This window comes from Hemiscyllium ocellatum, chromosome 1, assembly GCF_020745735.1.
Source record: "Hemiscyllium ocellatum isolate sHemOce1 chromosome 1, sHemOce1.pat.X.cur, whole genome shotgun sequence".
NCBI lineage: Eukaryota > Metazoa > Chordata > Chondrichthyes > Orectolobiformes > Hemiscylliidae > Hemiscyllium > Hemiscyllium ocellatum.
The window spans coordinates 127,959,710-127,979,560 of record NC_083401.1 but is presented as its reverse complement, the minus strand read 5'-3'; the positions used below and the strand labels follow the sequence as shown (position 1 = coordinate 127,979,560).

The 19,851-nt window shown below is 39.1% G+C and overlaps 1 protein-coding gene across 1 annotated transcript in view; it reads right to left on the bottom strand.

Annotated features, from left to right (window-relative positions):
- Nucleotides 1-568: 568 nt before the first annotated feature.
- The window catches only part of si:ch73-234b20.5 (uncharacterized protein LOC449923 homolog), a 32,433-nt gene continuing 13,150 nt past the window's right edge, over nucleotides 569-19,851 (bottom strand). The window contains exons 2-4 of the mRNA XM_060831911.1: nucleotides 9,228-9,386; nucleotides 2,162-2,242; nucleotides 569-1,136 (exon numbers count right to left, since the gene is read on the bottom strand). Of these exons, the coding sequence (XP_060687894.1) occupies nucleotides 1,047-1,136; nucleotides 2,162-2,242; nucleotides 9,228-9,386 (330 nt within the window). The 3' untranslated portion in view covers nucleotides 569-1,046. The remainder of the gene's footprint in view (nucleotides 1,137-2,161; nucleotides 2,243-9,227; nucleotides 9,387-19,851) is intronic.

Here is a 19,851-nt window from a genome sequence, read left to right as displayed (position 1 = left end):
TTGAGCTGTGTAAAAGTCCCACTCCAGGAATGATTGGCTATGAAAGATCCAGCCACCATTGTAGGTGGGTTAGTGTGTATTGGTGCCAGTCCCAGCCTGGATAAGTGCCATGCTCACTGAGATTTTGAGCTGCGTTTTGATGTTATGATTCCTGCATGTTCTATTTAGTGTTTTGTTTCACTTGATATAAATAAAAAAAAAACAAGCATGCAGCAGGGCTATTTTGATGTGTTGATCATGCAGTCTGGCTATTTCTGTTTATACTTAGTGACATGGTGTCTTATATAAACAATAATAAAAGGCTCAAAAAGACACATGGACTGATTGGAGCCATTTCAGTAATCATTTATATTCCCATCAACAATTCTTTACACTGTCACACACTGAGTTAATTTAATTAGTAACAGGTTATTTATCCCATTCCACGATCCTTTTAGCTTATCAATGACAAAATGTGCAGAATAATTACTTGATGAATTAAGAAAAGGAAATAATTTGAATTACATCATACATGTTATGACTACAGGATATTACAAAGTGCTTTACAATCTATGAAACTGTTTGAATTAAAATCATTGACAGGTAGATAACATAGCAGCCAATTTGTACACAGCAAGAACACAAAAAGATTAATGATGAAATAGTCTGAGACTAAGAGATAAATCTTGCTCGGTCTCTAGGTATTCCATTCAAATAGCGTAACTGGATCATTTATATTTACCTGAGAGTGCAGATGGGATCTAGTTTGACAATGTCTGACTCTGAACTGTGCCCAAGTATTGCACTGAAATAATGGTATGGCAGGTAAACAACATAAGTAAACAAGCAGTGGTGCTGACTTATAGTCTAGCTGTTTAAAGTAAAGTATATCTAGATCATTATCCTGTACTTCCTCTGTTTATAATTCCCCTTAGTCTTCATTGGTTACATCAAGAAAACATTAGAAACAATGAAACTATTTGCACACATTTTTGATGAATTCCTATTTCTGTACACAAAGTTTGATTCAGTTATAATGTAACCTTGCTTGCTATTTCCCTCCTTTGCTACGGTTTGTTTCTCCTTGCTCTTCCATCTCTTGGCATGCCAGCCTTTATTATAGCACTTGGGAAACCTGCTGTCACATATCTAGAAGGCTAAAGAGATGGAAACAAAGTTTTTGTTTGAAGAAAAGCAAACATTTCATTAATATCATATGCTCCGCCCCAAATGAGGAAGATGTCACATCTGCCAATTCACTTGATCTAAGTGGGGACTAAATAGGCTTCATGCAACTGGCTTTAGGAAAGGTCAGTATTCTGATGACCCTTGCGGAATACATATCTTTCATGAACGCTGAGAAGAGGGTCAGGTATTTGCTTGCAGGTGATAGTTAAATAGTGTGTCGAGTTCAATATTTTAGTTCACTTGGAGCACTTCAATTGTATTTCAGCCCTTTGAAAATAAATTAGCTGAATAGTTGTCACAGAGGGAGAAAAGGAGTCCTCCTCTATATATATATATTGTAACTCTTGCATGGACATACCAGTTCACTAAATTGTGAACTGCTGCTCATGGTGAAGATTGCTGCCACCATCCTCAAAGTGCTGGAATCTATAGGGTCTGTTTGCTCTAATGTGGTAGAGAAAAACTACTACTTGGTTGAATGAGGTGACTTTCCTCTCATTATCAAGATATAGTTTATTGCATGTTAGCAACTAGTTACATGTTATGTTGAAATAACAGACATCGTTACAGAGACTTTGAAGAGGGCTAGAGGTTAAGTCTCATTTTGATATCCTTAAATGTCTGCCCAAAAGTTCATATGACACTATCATGGTGAGTGGTGCTTATGGCACTCTTTTAGTATTAACTCTTTCAGACTCATACAACAGTAACTATATAGGTATAATAATGTGCAATTCCAAGAAGGAATAAACTTCAAATATAAATATCCCTTAATCACTTTTTTCTGAAACTTGTACATAGAATGTTCATTATTATTATATATATAAACATGTTCAAAATTTATAGCTTTCAATATGTATTTCTGCAAAAGAACTACTCTATACTCTAAGAAGGTACATTTGCTTCAGTAGCTGAACTAAGTAGAAAGGTCTTATGTTGGGATGACATCTGTAGCAATGAGAATGATGAGGATGATGATTATAACCACTATTACCACAATGATGATGATCATTTTTGTGTTTTTCCACCACATTTTCCTTGCAATCTTTGTGGAAGTTTTCTGAAAAGTGTCAGCCTGAAATCAAACAGGATAGATGTGTAAGATGTATGTGAATAATGCAAATCTTAAATATTGCGATAAAGTTGAAGCTTTTCATCTTGTACCTATTAGGACTAACATATAAATCAAACTTTGAAAAAGCACATCAGTTTAAACAACATGAGAAAAGCATGATTGATGGGACCATGGTAAGCTTGGTGATGCAGAAGATAATTTAAATTGTATGCTGTTTAAACTCTGATCAGGCAGATCGATTGTAATTGGTCAGGGGAATGCCATAGCAATTTGTTGTCTCCATAAGTCTTTGTCATTGAAAGGGATTAACCACAGGATCCTGTCGATGAAAATATGTAGCTTCCAACGTGCTCAAATGAATCACACTGCAAATCCAACTGGTAATAGTAAGTTGATTACTAGTGTGATATTTAACACACTCAGGATTGCTTAGTAAATGATGCCCAATAGCAAAATAACATCGGGTGTTCAATATGGTGTTATGAGGTTTGCAAGTACAGACAAGTGGTTATGTTACAAATCTATAGATCCTAGAATAGTGCTTGTGCTTGGCAAGCTTGCAAATATGACACCACTATTTTTAAGTAAGGAACAAAAAAGAAAACTGGGAACTACAGACCTGTTAGCCTGACATTAGTGGCAGGAAAATGTTAGACCTGTTATAAAGGGATATAATAACTCAATATTTATAAAATAAAGATCTGATTGAGCGAAATCAACATGGGTTTATGAAGTATAAATCATGTTTGACAAACCTGTTAGAGTTTTAAGATGTTACCAGCAGAGTAGATTAGGGAATTCTGGATTTTCAGATGATTTTCAATGAAGCTCTACACAGCAAGTTAGTAAACAAAATTAGCGCACATTCAGTAGGAAGCAATATAATGGCATGGTTTGCAGACTTGTTAATGAAAAAACAGAAAGTAAGAATAAATCCACTCACTAATTTGATAGATTGCCTTAGTTAGTTTAAACAAGAGGTTTTCTAAGTAATTCATACATGTTTTTATGTGCCTCTGTGGTGTTTTCCTTTCACAAAGACTGGGCACCCTTGTAAATGAATTGCTTCAAATGTCCCCCCTGTAGGAAGTTAGGTCATTTTTCTTCTGAACCTTTCAGACTGTGGGCTGGCCAGTACAGCTACAAATCAAACTTGCTCAGATGGAGGCCTCGTGAAATAAGATTCCCATAAAATTCAAAGGACAAAACATTCAAATCCCTCTGATGGGAATGAACATTCGAAAGTATTTCAGTCAGCTCCTATTGTCTGAAACCATCTGGCTTCAGATTTACATCCCAATTTGAGGTTGCCCTGAGAAACCCATGTCTTTATTAAAAGATTTAACCGAGAAGCAAGTTTTAGAAATAACTTGAATTTTATCCGAGCATGGAGTATCTGTCAAAATATCCAAATATATGACAGGCAAATTGTACCCTGACACTCACATTATTCCATGTACAACAATCTAATGAAAAAAATGCATTCTATCTAAATTCAATTAAAATGCAATATATGAACTCTAACGTTTTTGCATACTTAAGAAATTGTTGAGGAGTATATTCCTTTAACATTTTCTTGCAAGTTAAGGACCCATTTCTTTTTGAATGAAAGAACAAATTAGTTTTGTTTTATATGAAATATGCAACAGGATATTCTTGCTTCAGGTATTGTGAATTCCAAATCCAACACTGGGAGTTCTCCATTGTATTTCTTCTTCACCCTGTTAGATGGCTTATGACAATCTTTGAAATAGGTGAGACTTGAACCTGGATTGTCTGGCTCAGAGGCAGGGTCACTACCACCATGCCACTCTTACTTTTTGTTCTCTTATGCTTTGGTTGATTCCAGCTCCGTGTGTAGAACCAATGAATTGTCAGAGAAAGTGGTAAATGCAGGTACAATTACAACATGTAAAAGACATTTGGGGTTTAATGTGATATGGGTCAACAATTGGGGCTAGTTTAGTGTGGGAAACGTGGTTGGCGTGGACAAGTTGGACTGAAGGGTCTGTTTCTGTACTGTATGACTTAAAAAAAATTGTAGGGTTGTTCCATATGGTTGCATTTAAGAACTCCCCTATTTGATTAGATTCCCTACAGTGTGAAAACAAGCCTTCCACCCAACAAGTCCACACCAACTCTCCAAAGAGTCCGTCTGGCTAATGCACCTAGCAATAATGGACAATTTAGCGTGGCCAATTCACCTGACCTGCACATCTTTGGAATGTGGGAGGAAACCGGAATACCTGGTGGAAACCTATACAGACACAGGGAGAATGTGCAAACTCCACACAGTCACCCAAGACTGGAGTCGAACCTGGAATCCTGGTGCTGTGAAGCACAGTGCTAACTACTGAGCCACTGTACCACCCTCATTTGTTCTTTAGTAATCTTCTCAAGGAGAGAACTGGGTAGTACATCTGGCAGGAGCTGGCAATCAGCTAGAATCACCAATATATGTAATGGTCATGGGAGGTTAGATTAATGCTGAGGAAGATGATGCTACCTAAAGAAAACTGCCCACGGTCAGCCTACTCAAAACTCCAGCTATCAAATAGCTACCAAACAGAGGACAATTTAGAAATGACCCAGGAGGAGACCATAAAGTGAAGCTGCATGCTTTCTCACAATGCAGACTATTTGAACCCAAATGACTTGTCTTCTGTCACCCATCATTGACACATATTGAAAATCATTCGGCAGTGCAATGGAGAGCAAATAAATAACTCTTGAAATTAGCATTACGGTACCAAAAATATGCTTTGTCAAACCTTTTAATCTTGTACTCTTCAGGTCAATTTGCAAGAAAGGAAAGACATCCTTTTTTAAACTGAATGGGCAGATAGTGCTGATTGGTTGGCGAGTGGACTCTAATTTGTAGTGTCATTGCCTTGGAGAGTGCATCAATTAAATAATGATTGACAGGTAACTACCGAGCTTCATTTACATTTAAACCAAGTGGGTTGATTCGGATTAGCCAATGCTTTGCACTGAGGCATGAACAAGATAATAACTGTTACCTGTTTTGAACTGAATTGGCAACCAGTCTGTGTGCCCAAAACACAAAATGCAATGTCCAACTTTAGATATATTTCTGCAATTGGATATTTGTTTAATAATTCTAAGTGTGTTAAGAATTATGTTGACAATTTAAGGTTGGCAAACCTGCATGTACTGCAGTTACATATATTAATGTACAGAGCCCTGATCTTTGCAGATAGAAAGAACATATTCACAAATCCCATCAATTTCAATTCAACAAAACAGATGATATCCATTCTCTGCTTTATTTCTTAGCCTATGATATCACCAATCAGTGTCGACCAGCCTGTGTTACTTATCAGTCATCATCTGATTACTACGTTTTCTTCACAAGGCCTCTATCATTCAGAGTCCACTTGCTGAATAATCAGTAATGTCTTCTCAGACAGTTTGAAAAGATTGTTTTCCTTTTACCTTGGTCCTTCTTGCGAATTGTCCTAATGAACTGAAGATGAAAAGTTTTGACAAATGTGTCTTTTTTTAGCAACTCAAGTTCTGTACTGCCAAACTCCAATTGTAATACCATCGATCACTTTGGAAAATGCAGCAGTGAATGCATTAGATAATTATGTCCACCTCCTGCTGCTACTTAATAGATGGTGCAAGTGATGCCCAAATTAGACTGGAAGAGAACAGGACAAAGGAATGGGTTATGATATCTAGAACTCTGTCCGAGGAAAATTATTAAGACTGGATGAAGGAAATTTTCAGAATTGAGTTTGATGGATGTTTGATGAGCAAGGGTGTCAAGGGTTACGAAACAAAGGTAAGTCAATAGATATAAAATAGAGACTGGCTCGAGGTACTAAATTGTTACTGCTGTTCATAGAATCTCTACAGTTCGGACCCTCTAAAGCAGATACAACCATACCATATCCCTGTAACCCAACTATTCTGCACATCCCTGCATATTACAAGTCAGCTTAGCATAGCCAATTCACCTAATCTACACATCTTTGGACTGTGGGAGGAAACTGGAGCACCTGAAGGAAACCCACACAGACATACGGAAAGGAAGGTGCCAGGAGTGGTGGATGGGTTGGTGGGGGGGGTGGGGGGGGGGGTGGTGGGGGGGGGGGGGGGGTGGTGGACCTAACGAGGGAGTCGCAGAGGGAATGGTCTCTATGGAATGCAGATGGGGGTAGGGAAGGAATTATATTGCTGGTGGTGTGGGTCTGTTTGTAGGTGGCGGAAATGGCGGAGGATGATACAATGTATCAGAGGTTGGTGGGATGGAAGGTGAGGACCGGGGGGTTCTGTCCTTGTTGTGTTGGATGGGTGGGGTTCGAGGGCAGAGAGTCAGGAATCTATTCTATCTATTCTATTTATCTATTCATTTATCTACCAAATCTATCTATTGTTTCTATCTATTCTATCTATCTATCCATTCTTCCTCAAAGTGGATATTATTATCAGACATCGTGTATGCAAGTTTACATTTATGCTGGGAAATACACCCCTGTGGATCTTTTAGAGTCTCCATTTTTAATTATCTTTCATTGTTGGCCAATGTTTTATGAACCATTTGCTTTCAGTCTGGGTCCCTTTTCATTTTACTGAAATTAATTAATTTTTAGTCCAAAACATTTAGAACACTCTCCCTTTTTCTAACATAAGTGAGTGATTTGCAATTTTCAGTCTTGTCAAGTAATGATCTACTCCTATTTATTCAAAATTTTATTTGCTAAAAATTGTGAATAATTAAATAGTTTTAATTCAGCAATCATGCCAACAGCACAGGAGACGTTTTTTGTACAACACAATTTTTTTTACTAGATCATTTGGATTAAGCTTGAAGGCTAGGGTGTGTTTCTCTTCTGTTTTTATCAATGTGTCTTCAACTCACCATCAGCTGTTGAAAACACATTTCATCGTAACCCATATGCACAGTTAACATGTGTGTTGGCACTTGAAACCCAAGGAGGAAATGCACGGTGTTTAATCATTAATAAAACCATATAGTTTACAGACAGTGTCACAGAAGAGACTGGAGGAGGGTTGATTCTCTGGCTTGTCGAGAGGTCTGTGCCATATCTCTTTTAGATGACAGTGTTGTAGTTGATGACAGACCTGTCTTTGGCAACTTCCCTAATGGTAGGCAATCATCTTGGTTGTTACAGAAGCAATGGGCCAACTGAGGGCCCACCCATAAGGCCACAAGATATTGGAGCAGAAATAGCCAATCAGCCCATTGAATGGCATAGCAGTTTCAATGATAGGGCTCAGTTCCATTTTTCTTCCTTTCCCATACTACACTTGATGCCCTCACTGATTAAACATTTCTCAGCCTTGAATATACTTAATGACTGAATCTCAACAGCCCTCTGCAGTAAATAATTACAAAAGCTCTAAGACCAAAAATTCCTCCTCATTTTATTCCCTATTCTAGGATTATGCCTCCTGCTGGTGGATTCTACCATGAAGGATATTAACCTTTCCACATCTACCCTGTCAAGTCCCTTAAAAATCTTGTATGTTTCAATAATTTTGTCTCTCATTATTCTAAGCTCCAATGAGTAGACGCAAACTATCTATACTGCACCAACAATGTGATTTTCCCATTGCTGGCTTGCAGGGATCTGTCCCAGACGTACTGCTTACAAACAGATACAAATGGTAGATTAATTAAGAAAAAAGCCACACTGACTTGAAGATAGAAGACACTGGTTGCCTTTCAGATTAGAGGCCTGTGACCAGTTTTGGGTGCTGGGGCCACTGCTTTTCATCATTTATATAAATAATTTGGATGTGAACTTAGGAGGTAGAGTTAGTAAGATGACACCAAAATTGGAGGTGTAGTGGACAATGAAGACGGTTACCTCAGAGTACAACGGGAACTTGATCAGATGAGCTGGTGGGCTGAGGAGTGGCAGATGGAGTTTAATTTAGATAAATATGTGGTGCTGCATTTGGAAAGGCAAATCAGAGCAGAACTTAATGGTAAGGTCCTGGAAATTGTTGCTGAATAAAGAGACCTTGGAGTGCATAATTCCTTGAAAGTAGAGTCGCAGGTAGATAGGATAGTGAAGAAGGCATTTGGTATGCTTTCTTTTATTTGTCAGACAATGAGTACAGGTGTTGGGAAGTCATTTGCAGTTGTATAGGGCATTGGTTAGGCCACTTTTGGAATATTTTGTGCAATTCTGGTCTCCGTCCTATCAGAAGGATATTGTGAAACTTGAAAGAATTCAGAAAAGATTTACGAAGATTTTGCCAGGGTTGGAGGGCTTGATCTATAGGGAGAGGCTGAATAGGCTGGGGCTGTTTTCCCTGGAACAGAGGCAGCTGAGAGGTGACCTTATAGAGGTTTATAAAATCATGAAGGGCATAGATAGGATAAATAGACAAGGTCTTTTCCCTGGGGTGGGGAAATCCAGAACTAGAGGGCATAGGTTTGGGGCAAGAGGGAAAAGATATAAAATGAATCTAAGGGGCAACGTTTTCATGCAGAAGTGGTACATGTATGGAATGAGCTGCCAGAGGAAGTGATGGAGACTGGTACAATTACAACATTTAAAGGCATCTGGATGGGTATATGAATGGGAAGGGTTTAGAGGGATATGGACCAAGTGTTGGAAAATGGGACTAGATTGGGTTAGGATATCTAGTTGGCATGGACAAGTTGGACCAAAGGGTCTATTTACATGCTGAACATCTCTGTGACTATGACTATATGAATGCTGGTGTAGAAAATGGATTGGGGTTAAAAGGCACCAATGAGGTAACATAGGTATAGTTTTAATCTGCGTCTGACTGCACTTTTGATATGCATGTACTTGATTAAACATATGGAATCCTTCAGCTCAATATCCACAGCTTAAGCAGAGATTATATGCAGTGAAAAACATGAAACATTATTAGTAAACTGTTTCTGAGGCTAAACATAAGAAGGAATGTATTTTTTTCCATTCACCATTTTCAATTGGGAAAGTGAGATACTTACAGATGCTTGGAGATCATCTGTCTTAATGATCAGGTCATCCAGTTTTTCTCCTCTTTCCAGAACCTTTTCAATGTTCTGTGACATGATGCCCTTTACATCATTCACCTGACCCTGTAGGTTAGACAACTTCTCAGGGCCTGGATCCATACTGCAGCTGGCCTGAAATGACACAGATTACCATTTCAAAACCGGTCACATCTCTCAGAAAACCATCAAAGCTCCTCACAAACAGTGAATTGTTTTGAAGTTTTCACAGCTACTGCACAGCAAATATGACAACTAGTTAAGTGGCTGTTTAGTCTATTGTTATGTAAACAACACCACATACAATCTATGAAACCCAGAAAAGCTGATAATTAAGGCTCAAAAATGTCATGACATACTCCTAAAAAGTCTGAGAAATAAAAAAAGTGCTGAATAAATGTCTATGACCAAAGCTGACATTTCATGGCAACCAAATAGGTTACACTTTATTTCAACTACATTGTATTTCAGGATTCCTCCTGGTGCTTTGGATACAATGATTTAATTCATTTTATTCTAAAAGCTGAAACCAAGGAGCATCAAAAATTGTATTTAAGCCTATTCTCTGTGTATGAGTTGACACTCCTTTTCTGTTAAGAAATATTAAACTTACATTAGGGGTTGGCCTCAATATTTCACCTCAAAAATTCAAGATTGACTTGTTTTATAAGTTAGCTCATGGGATCAAGCATGCTGCCAAGAAAATGTGCGGGAGTTTCAGACATGCCCAAACAGCGACGTCCAACAAACAAAGATAGTTATCTGACAAAAATGAAGTGCAGTACAAAGCTAGTTTCAAACTAGAAAACGTAACATTTTTTCATCCATCAAATAGCTGTGTTACATTGAGGAATTCAATAAAAAAATCTATTGCCAGAATGGAAGTTGAAGAAGCTGCTCTTGATCAAACGTGTCATGAGATCAGGGACCAGCTATTAACCTGGCCTTGAGTTGTACAGGAGAAAGTGAGGACTGCAGATGCTGGAGATCAGAGCTGAAAATATGTTGCTGGAAAAGCGCAGCAGGTCAGGCAGCATCCAAGGAGCAGGAGAATCGACGTTTTGGGCATAAGCCCTTCTTCAGGAAAGGGTACATACGGAGTTGTACATACTGGACTGGGCCTTTTGTCAGAATGCTTATGTTGTTACCAGAAGTGAAGAATCTAAACTTGTACTGAAGTAAGTCAAACATTGAGTTGAGCAAAGATTTCAAAGCACCAGCTGGTTAGTGTAGGCAAAAGTGAGAATTGCAGATGCTGGAAACCAGAGTGGTGCTGAAAAAGCACAGCAGGTCAGGCAGCATCTGAGGAGCAGGAAAATTGACGTTTCAGGCAAAAGCCCTTCATCAGGAATAAAGGCAGGGAGCCTCCAGGGTGGAGAGATAAATGCGGAGTGGGGCTGGGGAGAAGGTAGCAAAGCGTACAATAGGTGAATGGGGGAGGGGATGGAGGCGATAGGTCAAAGAGGAGGGTGGAGCGGATAGATGGGAAGGCTGATTGACAGGTGGGACAGGTCATGGGGACAGTGCTGAGCTGGAAGGTTGGAACTGGGGTAAGGCGGGGGGAGGGCAAGTGAGGAAACTGGTGAAGTTCACATTGATGCCCTGGGTTGAAGTGTTCCGAGGCTGGTTAGTGTAGCGTAGCCACTTTATGGAAACAAAAAGTCCAGTGTTTTGACAGAAGTCCTGGACAGTGTAGAGAGTACCAAAAGATCTCAATGCCAAAATTATCAGTTTCCAAAAAAATTATCAGGCAGTCGGAAAAAAAAAGTGTTTATAATAACATCAGCAACGTGGACATGTCAACATGGGCCATTATTTCAATGTACCCAGCATCTAAACTGTGGAGCAGAAAATTCTGTAAACAATTCCAGTGAAAAGTATAGGTGATAAGAGTGGTATTATCCTGTAAAACTGATGGAGCAAAATTAATTCATTATTAACATGTAATTCTCAAATGAAAAACAAACTGGAAATCAAGTTCCTTGCAGGAATTATGTCCATGTCTGCAATAACAGTTGAGTGGATGAGCATGAAGTGAAGCTGTGGATCAAAAATATGCAGCATAGATGTCCAGTGGTGTATTCAGAGAATGCAGTGGGTATTGTTTAGTCCCATAAACTCATTTAAATCAAGGTATGTTTAGTCCCATAAACTCATTTAAATCAAGGTGTGCCTGCAAAGAAAAACTATCCAATCTGCAGATAAATTAGGCTGTCTAATATCCACAATTCAATCTTTGGGTGAATGTGTGCTTCAACAAATCCTTCAAGTATCACATTTGCCTTTAATGGAAAACATAAATTGATGGTAGAGAAATAACCTTCACAAACAATGTTGCTCCACTCAATTTTCTTTTGTGATTTAGTCATCCACTGATGAGATCCACAAGTTACTATCATACCCTTCAAGAATGCAGAATATTCAGTCACATCAATGGAGAGAAGATGATTTTTTTTGAAGGGATGATTTTGAAACTGAAAATATCTAAGCTGTTCTCAAGTAGGTTTCTTGCAATGAGGCTTATATTCTCTAGCATTTAGAAAGATGAGAGCCAATCTCACTGAGGCATACCAGGTCCTGAAGGGGCCTCACAGGGTAGATGATGAGAAGTTATTTCCACGAGTTAGGGAATTCAAAACATGCGAGTACAGGAGTAGGATAAAGGGCCAATTATTTGGGAGTGAGACGAAGAGAAATTACTTCTCTCAAAGAGATTTAAATCTTTGGAATTCTCTAGCCCACAGTATTGTGGATATTTCATTGTTGAATATGTTTAAAACTGGGATAAGCAGGGTTCTGTTCCCCTGAATCAAGGGACATGGGAAGTGGAGCTGAAGCTAAATACTAGACATGATCACATAAAATTGTGGGGTGAGTTCAGTGTGGTCTGTTCCTGTTCCTATTTCTTGTGTTCTTAAATGCCATAGCCAAAATAACTTTGATTGAATTTGATTAACTCTTTGCATTGGAAGCCAATGACTCATAGAGTCATACAGAATGGAAACAGATCCTTCAGTCCAACCAGTTCATGCCAAACATGTTCCCAAACCAAACTTATCTGACCTGCCTGCGCTTGGCCCATATTCCTCCAAACTTTTCCCATTCATGAACTTTATCCAAACCTCTTAAACATTTTAACTGTACCTGCGTCCACCACTTTCTCTGGCAGTTCATTCCACATATGAATTGCTCTTTGTGTAAAAAAAGTTGTCTGTCATGTCTTTTTTAAATCTTTCTCCTCTCACCTCAAAAGTCTGCTCCCTAGTTTTGAACTCCCCTACCCTCGGGAAACGACCTTAGCAATTCACCATATCTATGTCCCTCATCATTTTATAAATCTCAATCAGGTCAGCCGTCAACCTGCTATGCTCCAGTGAAAGTCCCAGTCTATTTTTATATCTCAAACACTCTATTCCCAGCAATGTTGCTGGTAAATCTTTTCTGTACCCTATCCACTTTAATAATAACCTTCCTATAACAGGATGACCAGAACTACAGACAGTACACAGATGCCTCACCAAAGTTCTGTATAACCTCAACATGACACCCCAACTCCGATAGACAAAGCTGAGCAATGAAACAAGCGTGCCAAATGCTTTCTCAACCACCCTGTTCTACATGTGATGCAAATTTCCAAGAATTATGTACCTGAACCCCTAGGTTTCTCTGATAGACAACACTACCCAGGGCCCTGCCAGTAATTGTGTAAGTCCTTGTTTGTATTATAAAAATGCAATACATCACATTTATCCAAATTAAACTCTATCTCTCCTCAACCCGCTTGATGAAGATCTCTTTGTAATGTTAGATAATCTTCTGCATTGTCCACTACGCCATCAATTTTGGTGTCATCTGCAGATGTACTAACATGCCTCCTAAATTCTCATCTATTCATCGATATAAAATGGCAAAAAGTGTTTTGAGATTGTTTAAAGGTAACCTTATAGAATTAGTTCATTTAAATAAATATGTCATGTTGATTTAATTTGAATTATTGGTACATTTTTTCGCCATTTTACAATGACAGCTTCCTACACTAATTCATTTTATACTTGGTGTATAAGTTGAGTCTTGCTTCCGGAAGCATAATTTGAAGTCTCAGAGATCAACTGATATGTTGTGATTATAAGGTGTGGTTCTGTAAGATGAGATCTTGAAAAAAATTAATTGCAGTCCTACTCAATGTTTCAGCAGATGTGTGACAGAGACTAGGTGGAGTCCACAAAAACTCCGTTTGGGCAAAGGTACATTTCGAAATTTCTGATGGAACCAGTGACGCTACAACATTTACTTCCTCCTAGTGTCTGTCTCCTTGGGAATTTTTAATTTTGAGGCATTTGGCAGCTAAGTTTATAAATTGATCTATGAATGCTGTAAAAGACAATGGGTAAACTCCTGGCATTTTTTCAAACAGTATAATGCAATCTTTAGCATCCTCTTCAACCCTGAAGCATCTTTAAAGGAAAAACCAGTAAAACATGCAAATGACACACTGATCATCTTATATTTATTTCAAAATGGAGCCCCAGTCCATGCATTTCCAACTATTACTGATATTGTTTACTGGTGTTTCCCTCTGGGTTGTACATGGTCCATTGTTAATGTCTCATCCAAAAAATGGAACTTCTAACAGTATTTACAGTGATGGCCTCCTTGGTCACGTACCCTGCTCGCAGTCACAGTCTGGGTTTGTGGCCACATACACATGCAGAGAGCTGCCTGTACATGGAATGATTCCCTGCCAAAGGAATGCATATTTGTAAAACCTGGGCAGTGAAAATAAACACAAATTGGAGATCACCAGTGGCATTAAGCAGCAGGAAGTTGATCAACCCTCCTCACTGAGCAGCTGCAGTGTTCAGTATCTGGGCCATGAGAAAAACATTCATCCTCTCAATGTATCCCCAAAATCACCCACTGAACCTGGGTGATTGCTAAATGGTGGGAAGACACTGGAAGTCACTGTGGTCAGGATCTTGACCAACTCCACAGAACTGCGACATTGAAAATTAACTTGCCACCACAATTTTTCTCCCAATTCAAAGACACAGAGACATCACTTCAGATAATATCATCATTCGGCCATCAAGGAGGAAAAACAATTGTACGAACTTACGTTTCATTTACGTAACTATCTATAACTTACTTAAAAATTGTTATGCCTTTGGACAATGGGTTGGCTACAAATACTTACTTGCTGTTGTCACATTTTTGTCATACTTCCACATTAACATGTTTTCCCTACACTAAGTTCTTGTCTTTAGTTACAATGCACCTTTCCAAACATTCATTCACAAGATGTGGGTGTCACTAGATAGACCAACATTTATTGCCCAGCCCTGACTGCCCTCGGTAGTTCACTTTGCTGTGGCTTTGGAGTCCAGAACAGGAAAAGATGGTTGTTTCATCCTATTCTAAGTTTTGGTGTTGGTCAATCTGTTCAGAGGGACTATTACACATAGTGTAGGTGGGATTTGAACCTGGATCACCTGGTTTAGAGGTAGATATACTACCACTCCACCACAAGAACTCACTACTATTCTGAGTTTTTAAAAATATATTATATAATATATAGAAAAGCTCTTATACAGAACTGAATATTGTTTTCCCCACCACCAAATAGCCATGATACTTTTCATCTATTATATATGACCATTAAATCCAACTAACCAATTTCGGTGTAAACCCCATTAAGGGCAACATAATACCATTAAAGGTGAAGGAGCATTCTATGTTTTTCTACATATTTTATATTGGGAATCAACTGCACAATCTGGTCACTAGGTGATTTTCTGAAGTTGAGTAAAATTTTTAAGTACTCAAATACAAATATTTCGGTGTCTTTTGGTTATATTTATCCATTCAATTATATTTTGTGTGGTTTACTGGCCTTAGTAAAAGTTTGATACTTGAGAGCTTTAGCTTGTCCCAAAAGTTGAGAGTGTGACGCTGGAAAAGCATAGCAGGTCAGGCAGTATCCGAGGAGCAGGAGAATCGAGGTTTGGGGCATGAGCCCTTCATCAGGATGTCTTTCCTGATAAAAGGCTTATGCCCGAAATGTCGATCTCCAGCATCTGCAGTCCTCACTTTCTCCTAGCTTCTCCCAAACGCCTCCAAATGAAATTAATGATTTTGCCTGCAGAATGTGACACTTAGAGCTGAATTTAGATTCTCTGTTTAGCAGTTTTCAATATTATTTGAGGTGAAATGAGGTCAAGTTTCAATATATAAAGTAGGCTGTTTAAATAGGGAGAGAGGGCAGGGATTTCCCATTTTGTTTTAAAGCAAGCGGGTCCAGTGGCAACTGAAATGCCACTTCCACCGCCAAGAAAACTCATTGTCTCGCCCTGGTAAAACCAATGATTGCAGATGCTGGAAACCAGATTCTGGTTTAGTGGTGCTGGAAGAGCACAGTAGTTCAGGCAGCATCCAAGGAGCAGTAAAATCGACATTTCGGGCAAAAGGGTGGCGATATCTCTCCACCCTTCAGGCTCTCTGCCTTTATTCCAGCACCACTAATCCAGAATCATTGTCTCACTTGCCTTAGGGATTCAATGGCAAGAATCAAGTACTTTATATTCTGTTCTTGCAGTGTGGGTTTGTGGAGACAATTCGATTATAGGGGTTGGAAGCAAGGGCAGAAGTCACCCACTTTGCCCCATTTATACCTTTTAATTGCCTCCAGATTGGGACAACTATGACCCTGATTTCCCTGTGGTAAACCTCTCTTGCATGGCAGCCAGGCAGGAGATTGGTGATGTGATATATTGAAGCCCTTCAATGGCCATTCATTGATCACTTTAAGGGTTTTTAATTGTTGATAAATTGAGAAAGTTGCCCATGGACCTTCTCACGCAGAATGTGGGGAATGAGAAAGATGTGAAGGGTTTCCAAGGACAACTCACCTCATTATGTCCCCTTCTCACTACCTTGCTATCTTCAAGAACAGGAAGATTGCACGCAGAGTTTTCAATGAAACGGAAAATGATAGTGGTCTAATTACACACTTGTAGCACTTTTTTAAATCCAATAAACATTAAAAAGTGTAAAAAGTTGAGGAATATAGCAAGAAAGTGTGATTCATGAGAGTGAAAGATTGTTAGAGAGACTCTGCTCAGAGAACAAGTAGTGTGAGACTGAAAGAGTGCAGTTATATTTGGAGATTGGTATTTATATTGCATTTGAAGTGAGAAGGCGAGCAAGGTTTGCTGCTAAGGGGTTGGAGGGGAATCAGTGAAGAGGTGGTGTAGCTTTACTCAGATTCCAGCTGCAGCTGCTGTCCTCCCTGGCTCTCACTCACTCACTGGCTGCTGTTGAAAGGTGCTAAAGGTTTCCATTTGAGCAGCAGCCTCCTGTTCACTTTCTCCTTCAGCTCGTCCCAGCATTTTGTACTACTGTGTATATGTTTGAAAACATTTCTGTCCATCTGCCTGTAGCTAGTGGCAGCACTCTTGTCACAAACCCACTCTGGCTTTGGAAGTGCCACAATTTAGAATACACCAATTAGCATCAGCACCTCTAATTGGAGGAAGCTCCCTCACATGACCCACTGACCAAAGACTTTTATTACAATTGATGATTGGTCAACATCCAGATATCTGTCTGGCCCTGTCCATAATTTACAATTTATCATGAATTTAGTCTTAGAGAAATTGATGTTTAATACTGTGTTATGTCTCATAGTCAGTATATCAGAACATCTTTAACACATGTGCTCACGAGATGATCATTGTTTCATAGTGTGTGCCCTGAAGATATAAAGATCTCAGGCTCCATCTTACCCCAGTGACTACCTGAAGCATGACTTGTGATTGAAAGCATGCTGTTATATTGTAACTAATAGTTTAATGCTAACCCAGACACTTAGGTACTTATGAATGTATTTTTTTGTCCATAATAGTTATCTGTAATAGATGTCTGTTGGATTCTTTAATGCCATGATTTCTTGCCCAGTTTCTTGTGTCACAAGGGATAACATCAGCATTCCTGCATCAGGTCAAGCACTGCGTTGGACCCAAAATCACATCATTCAATCCTGTCATTCTATGTTATTGATAGAAATGTGAAATGGAATGCAAGAGATGGTGGGAGGAGATAGAGTCAGGAAGTCATACAGCACAGAAACAGACATTTCAACTTCTGTCCACTCATCTATGCCAACCAAGTTTCCCAAACGAAACTAGTCCCATTTGCTTGCATTTGGCTCATAGCCCTCTAAACTTTTCCTATTCATGTGCCAGTGTAAATGTTTTGTAGAGTCATAGAGTCATAAATCATGGAAACAAAGCCTTCTAACTCACCAGGAGAGATCCCCAGGCATATTTGAGTAATCCAGAAAAAAATTGGGACACACAAATGTTATTGAAAAGCTCAAACTGTCCTCACAAAATCGGTGTGTCTGGTTACCTTAACCAGAATATAATGTCTGGTTACTTTAACCTTATATAATGGTTGCTTTAAAATACAATTAGTCGATGCCTGATGGCTGACTATACAGCACGTGGAACAGTGTGGCTTAGAATATAGAGGAGGACATGTGGGCAAAAACATTAAAATTAATAACAAATAACTTGTTCCCAAAAATAAGGCCTGAAAGAAAAATTGTTCTTGCTGAATTTCAAATTAACTAGGCCTCAATCATGCAAGCCAATGACAGCTTCCTGTCAAGAGATGGCGCTGTACCTCACATACATTGCACTTACAACATGCAGAGGAAATGCCAAGGTGACAATGACTGTTCATTTATTTCAATATTTATTGATACAATTAAGTTGCTTATCACCTTTATTTATAATATTTGATTTTCCATGAGATAAACTGGACAATTAAAAACTCCCTTTAAAAGCTTGAAAACATTATCCTGAACAACATGCAATCATGAGATAAATAAGTGAAGTAAATTTTTGAGTAATTGTTTGAATTTGCTAGCTCAGGTGGATGGATAAATGGCTAGACTACGGTGCAGGATGCTGCTAACAGCGTTGGTTTAATCCCACAATCTGCTATGATAGTTCCTGCCTCCTTCTCTTGAACATGCTTGACGTGATGGAGTGGCATGCCTCAAGCTATATAAACATTTGCCTCTCTCTAACAGGGTGGACTAAGGATAATTACCTGCCAGTTTCGAGTTTTCAGTCTAACTTAACTCACAAAGAAATCATGTGTCTGATCTGAACATGATACTGCAGGCACTCTGTCAGCTTTGGAGGTTTTCAAATACCCACGTTGCAGTTCAGAGCGATAGATAGTGCCAGAGATTAGATTAGACTTACAGTGTGGAAACAGGCCCTTCGGGCCAATAAGTCCACACCGACCCGCCGAAGCGCAACCCAGCCATACCCCTACATTTACCCCTTACCTAACACTACGGGCAATTTAGCTTAGCCAATTCACCTGACCCGCACATCTTTGGACTGTGGGAGGAAACCGGAGCACCCAGAGGGTGCTCCCGGAGGAAACCCACGCAGACACGGGGAGAACGTGCAAACTCCACACAGTCAGTCGCCTGAGTCGGGAATTGAACCCGGGTCTACAAGCGCTGTGAGGCAGCAGTGCTAACCACTGTGCCACCGTGCCGCCCATAAAATATCTAGTATCTTTCTCACAAAATATCTAGTGTGTATTTCTCTAACTATCATGAAATTTTGATTATATCAACTCTCACAGCATGAGTTTTCTGATGCAATGGAAATAGAGACATTTTAGAAAGATAAAGCACACATTATGAATTTCTGAGTTTGGAATGCTAATCCTGTAAGAGTCCGAGTGCTGCAAAAGTACATTCCTGTTAGGAAAGTATTTTCCTGTTTTTCATTTTTGTCACAGTTTTCTTTCATTTCTGATCATCCGTCCATAATTTCCTGGACAGCACCAAGTAACCAGTGCTAGTGGAGATTTGTTGGTGTTGTTAATAATATTAAACTCACTTTTTGTAACCAGTACAAAGAAATGCCAACTGCCTCAATTTGAGTGACACTGGCAATTGCTATCCAGCTGCCAGCTGAACCAAGGTTACAAAAATATTCAAACCGATCATACAATGTAAGTAGTTAGGTGGTGTTTCTTCCACTCTGAAAGGTATTTTTAATACAGGGACCGACAATAATTGTTGACAGCACATAAGTAAATCTGGAGCACACAACTATGTCACCAAACAATTCAGTGCGAACTAATTTGATAACCCATCAGTGGGCTGAATGGTCTTCATCATGGCTTAAATAGTGAAGACTTTATGATAGCATTTCAGCTCAATGCTCTAGAATACTCTTACAGATACCATTGCAGCTGGATTTGTCACTCGCAGCTTACTATCTCTGTAATAGGTGTAGGCGATGGTCCAATGATATTATTGCTAACTTATTAATCGAGAAACTCAGCTAATGTTCTAGTGGGATGGGTCCGTATCCTGCTACAGAAAATAGTAGAATTTTGAATTCAATAAAAAATAAAATCTGGAGTTAAGAATCTACTGATGACTATGAATCCATTGTTGATTGTTGGAAAAACCTATCTGGTTCATGAATGCACTTCAGGGAAGGAAATCTGCCATTCTCACTTGATCTGTCTTACATGTGACTCCAGATCCATAGCAATGTGGTTG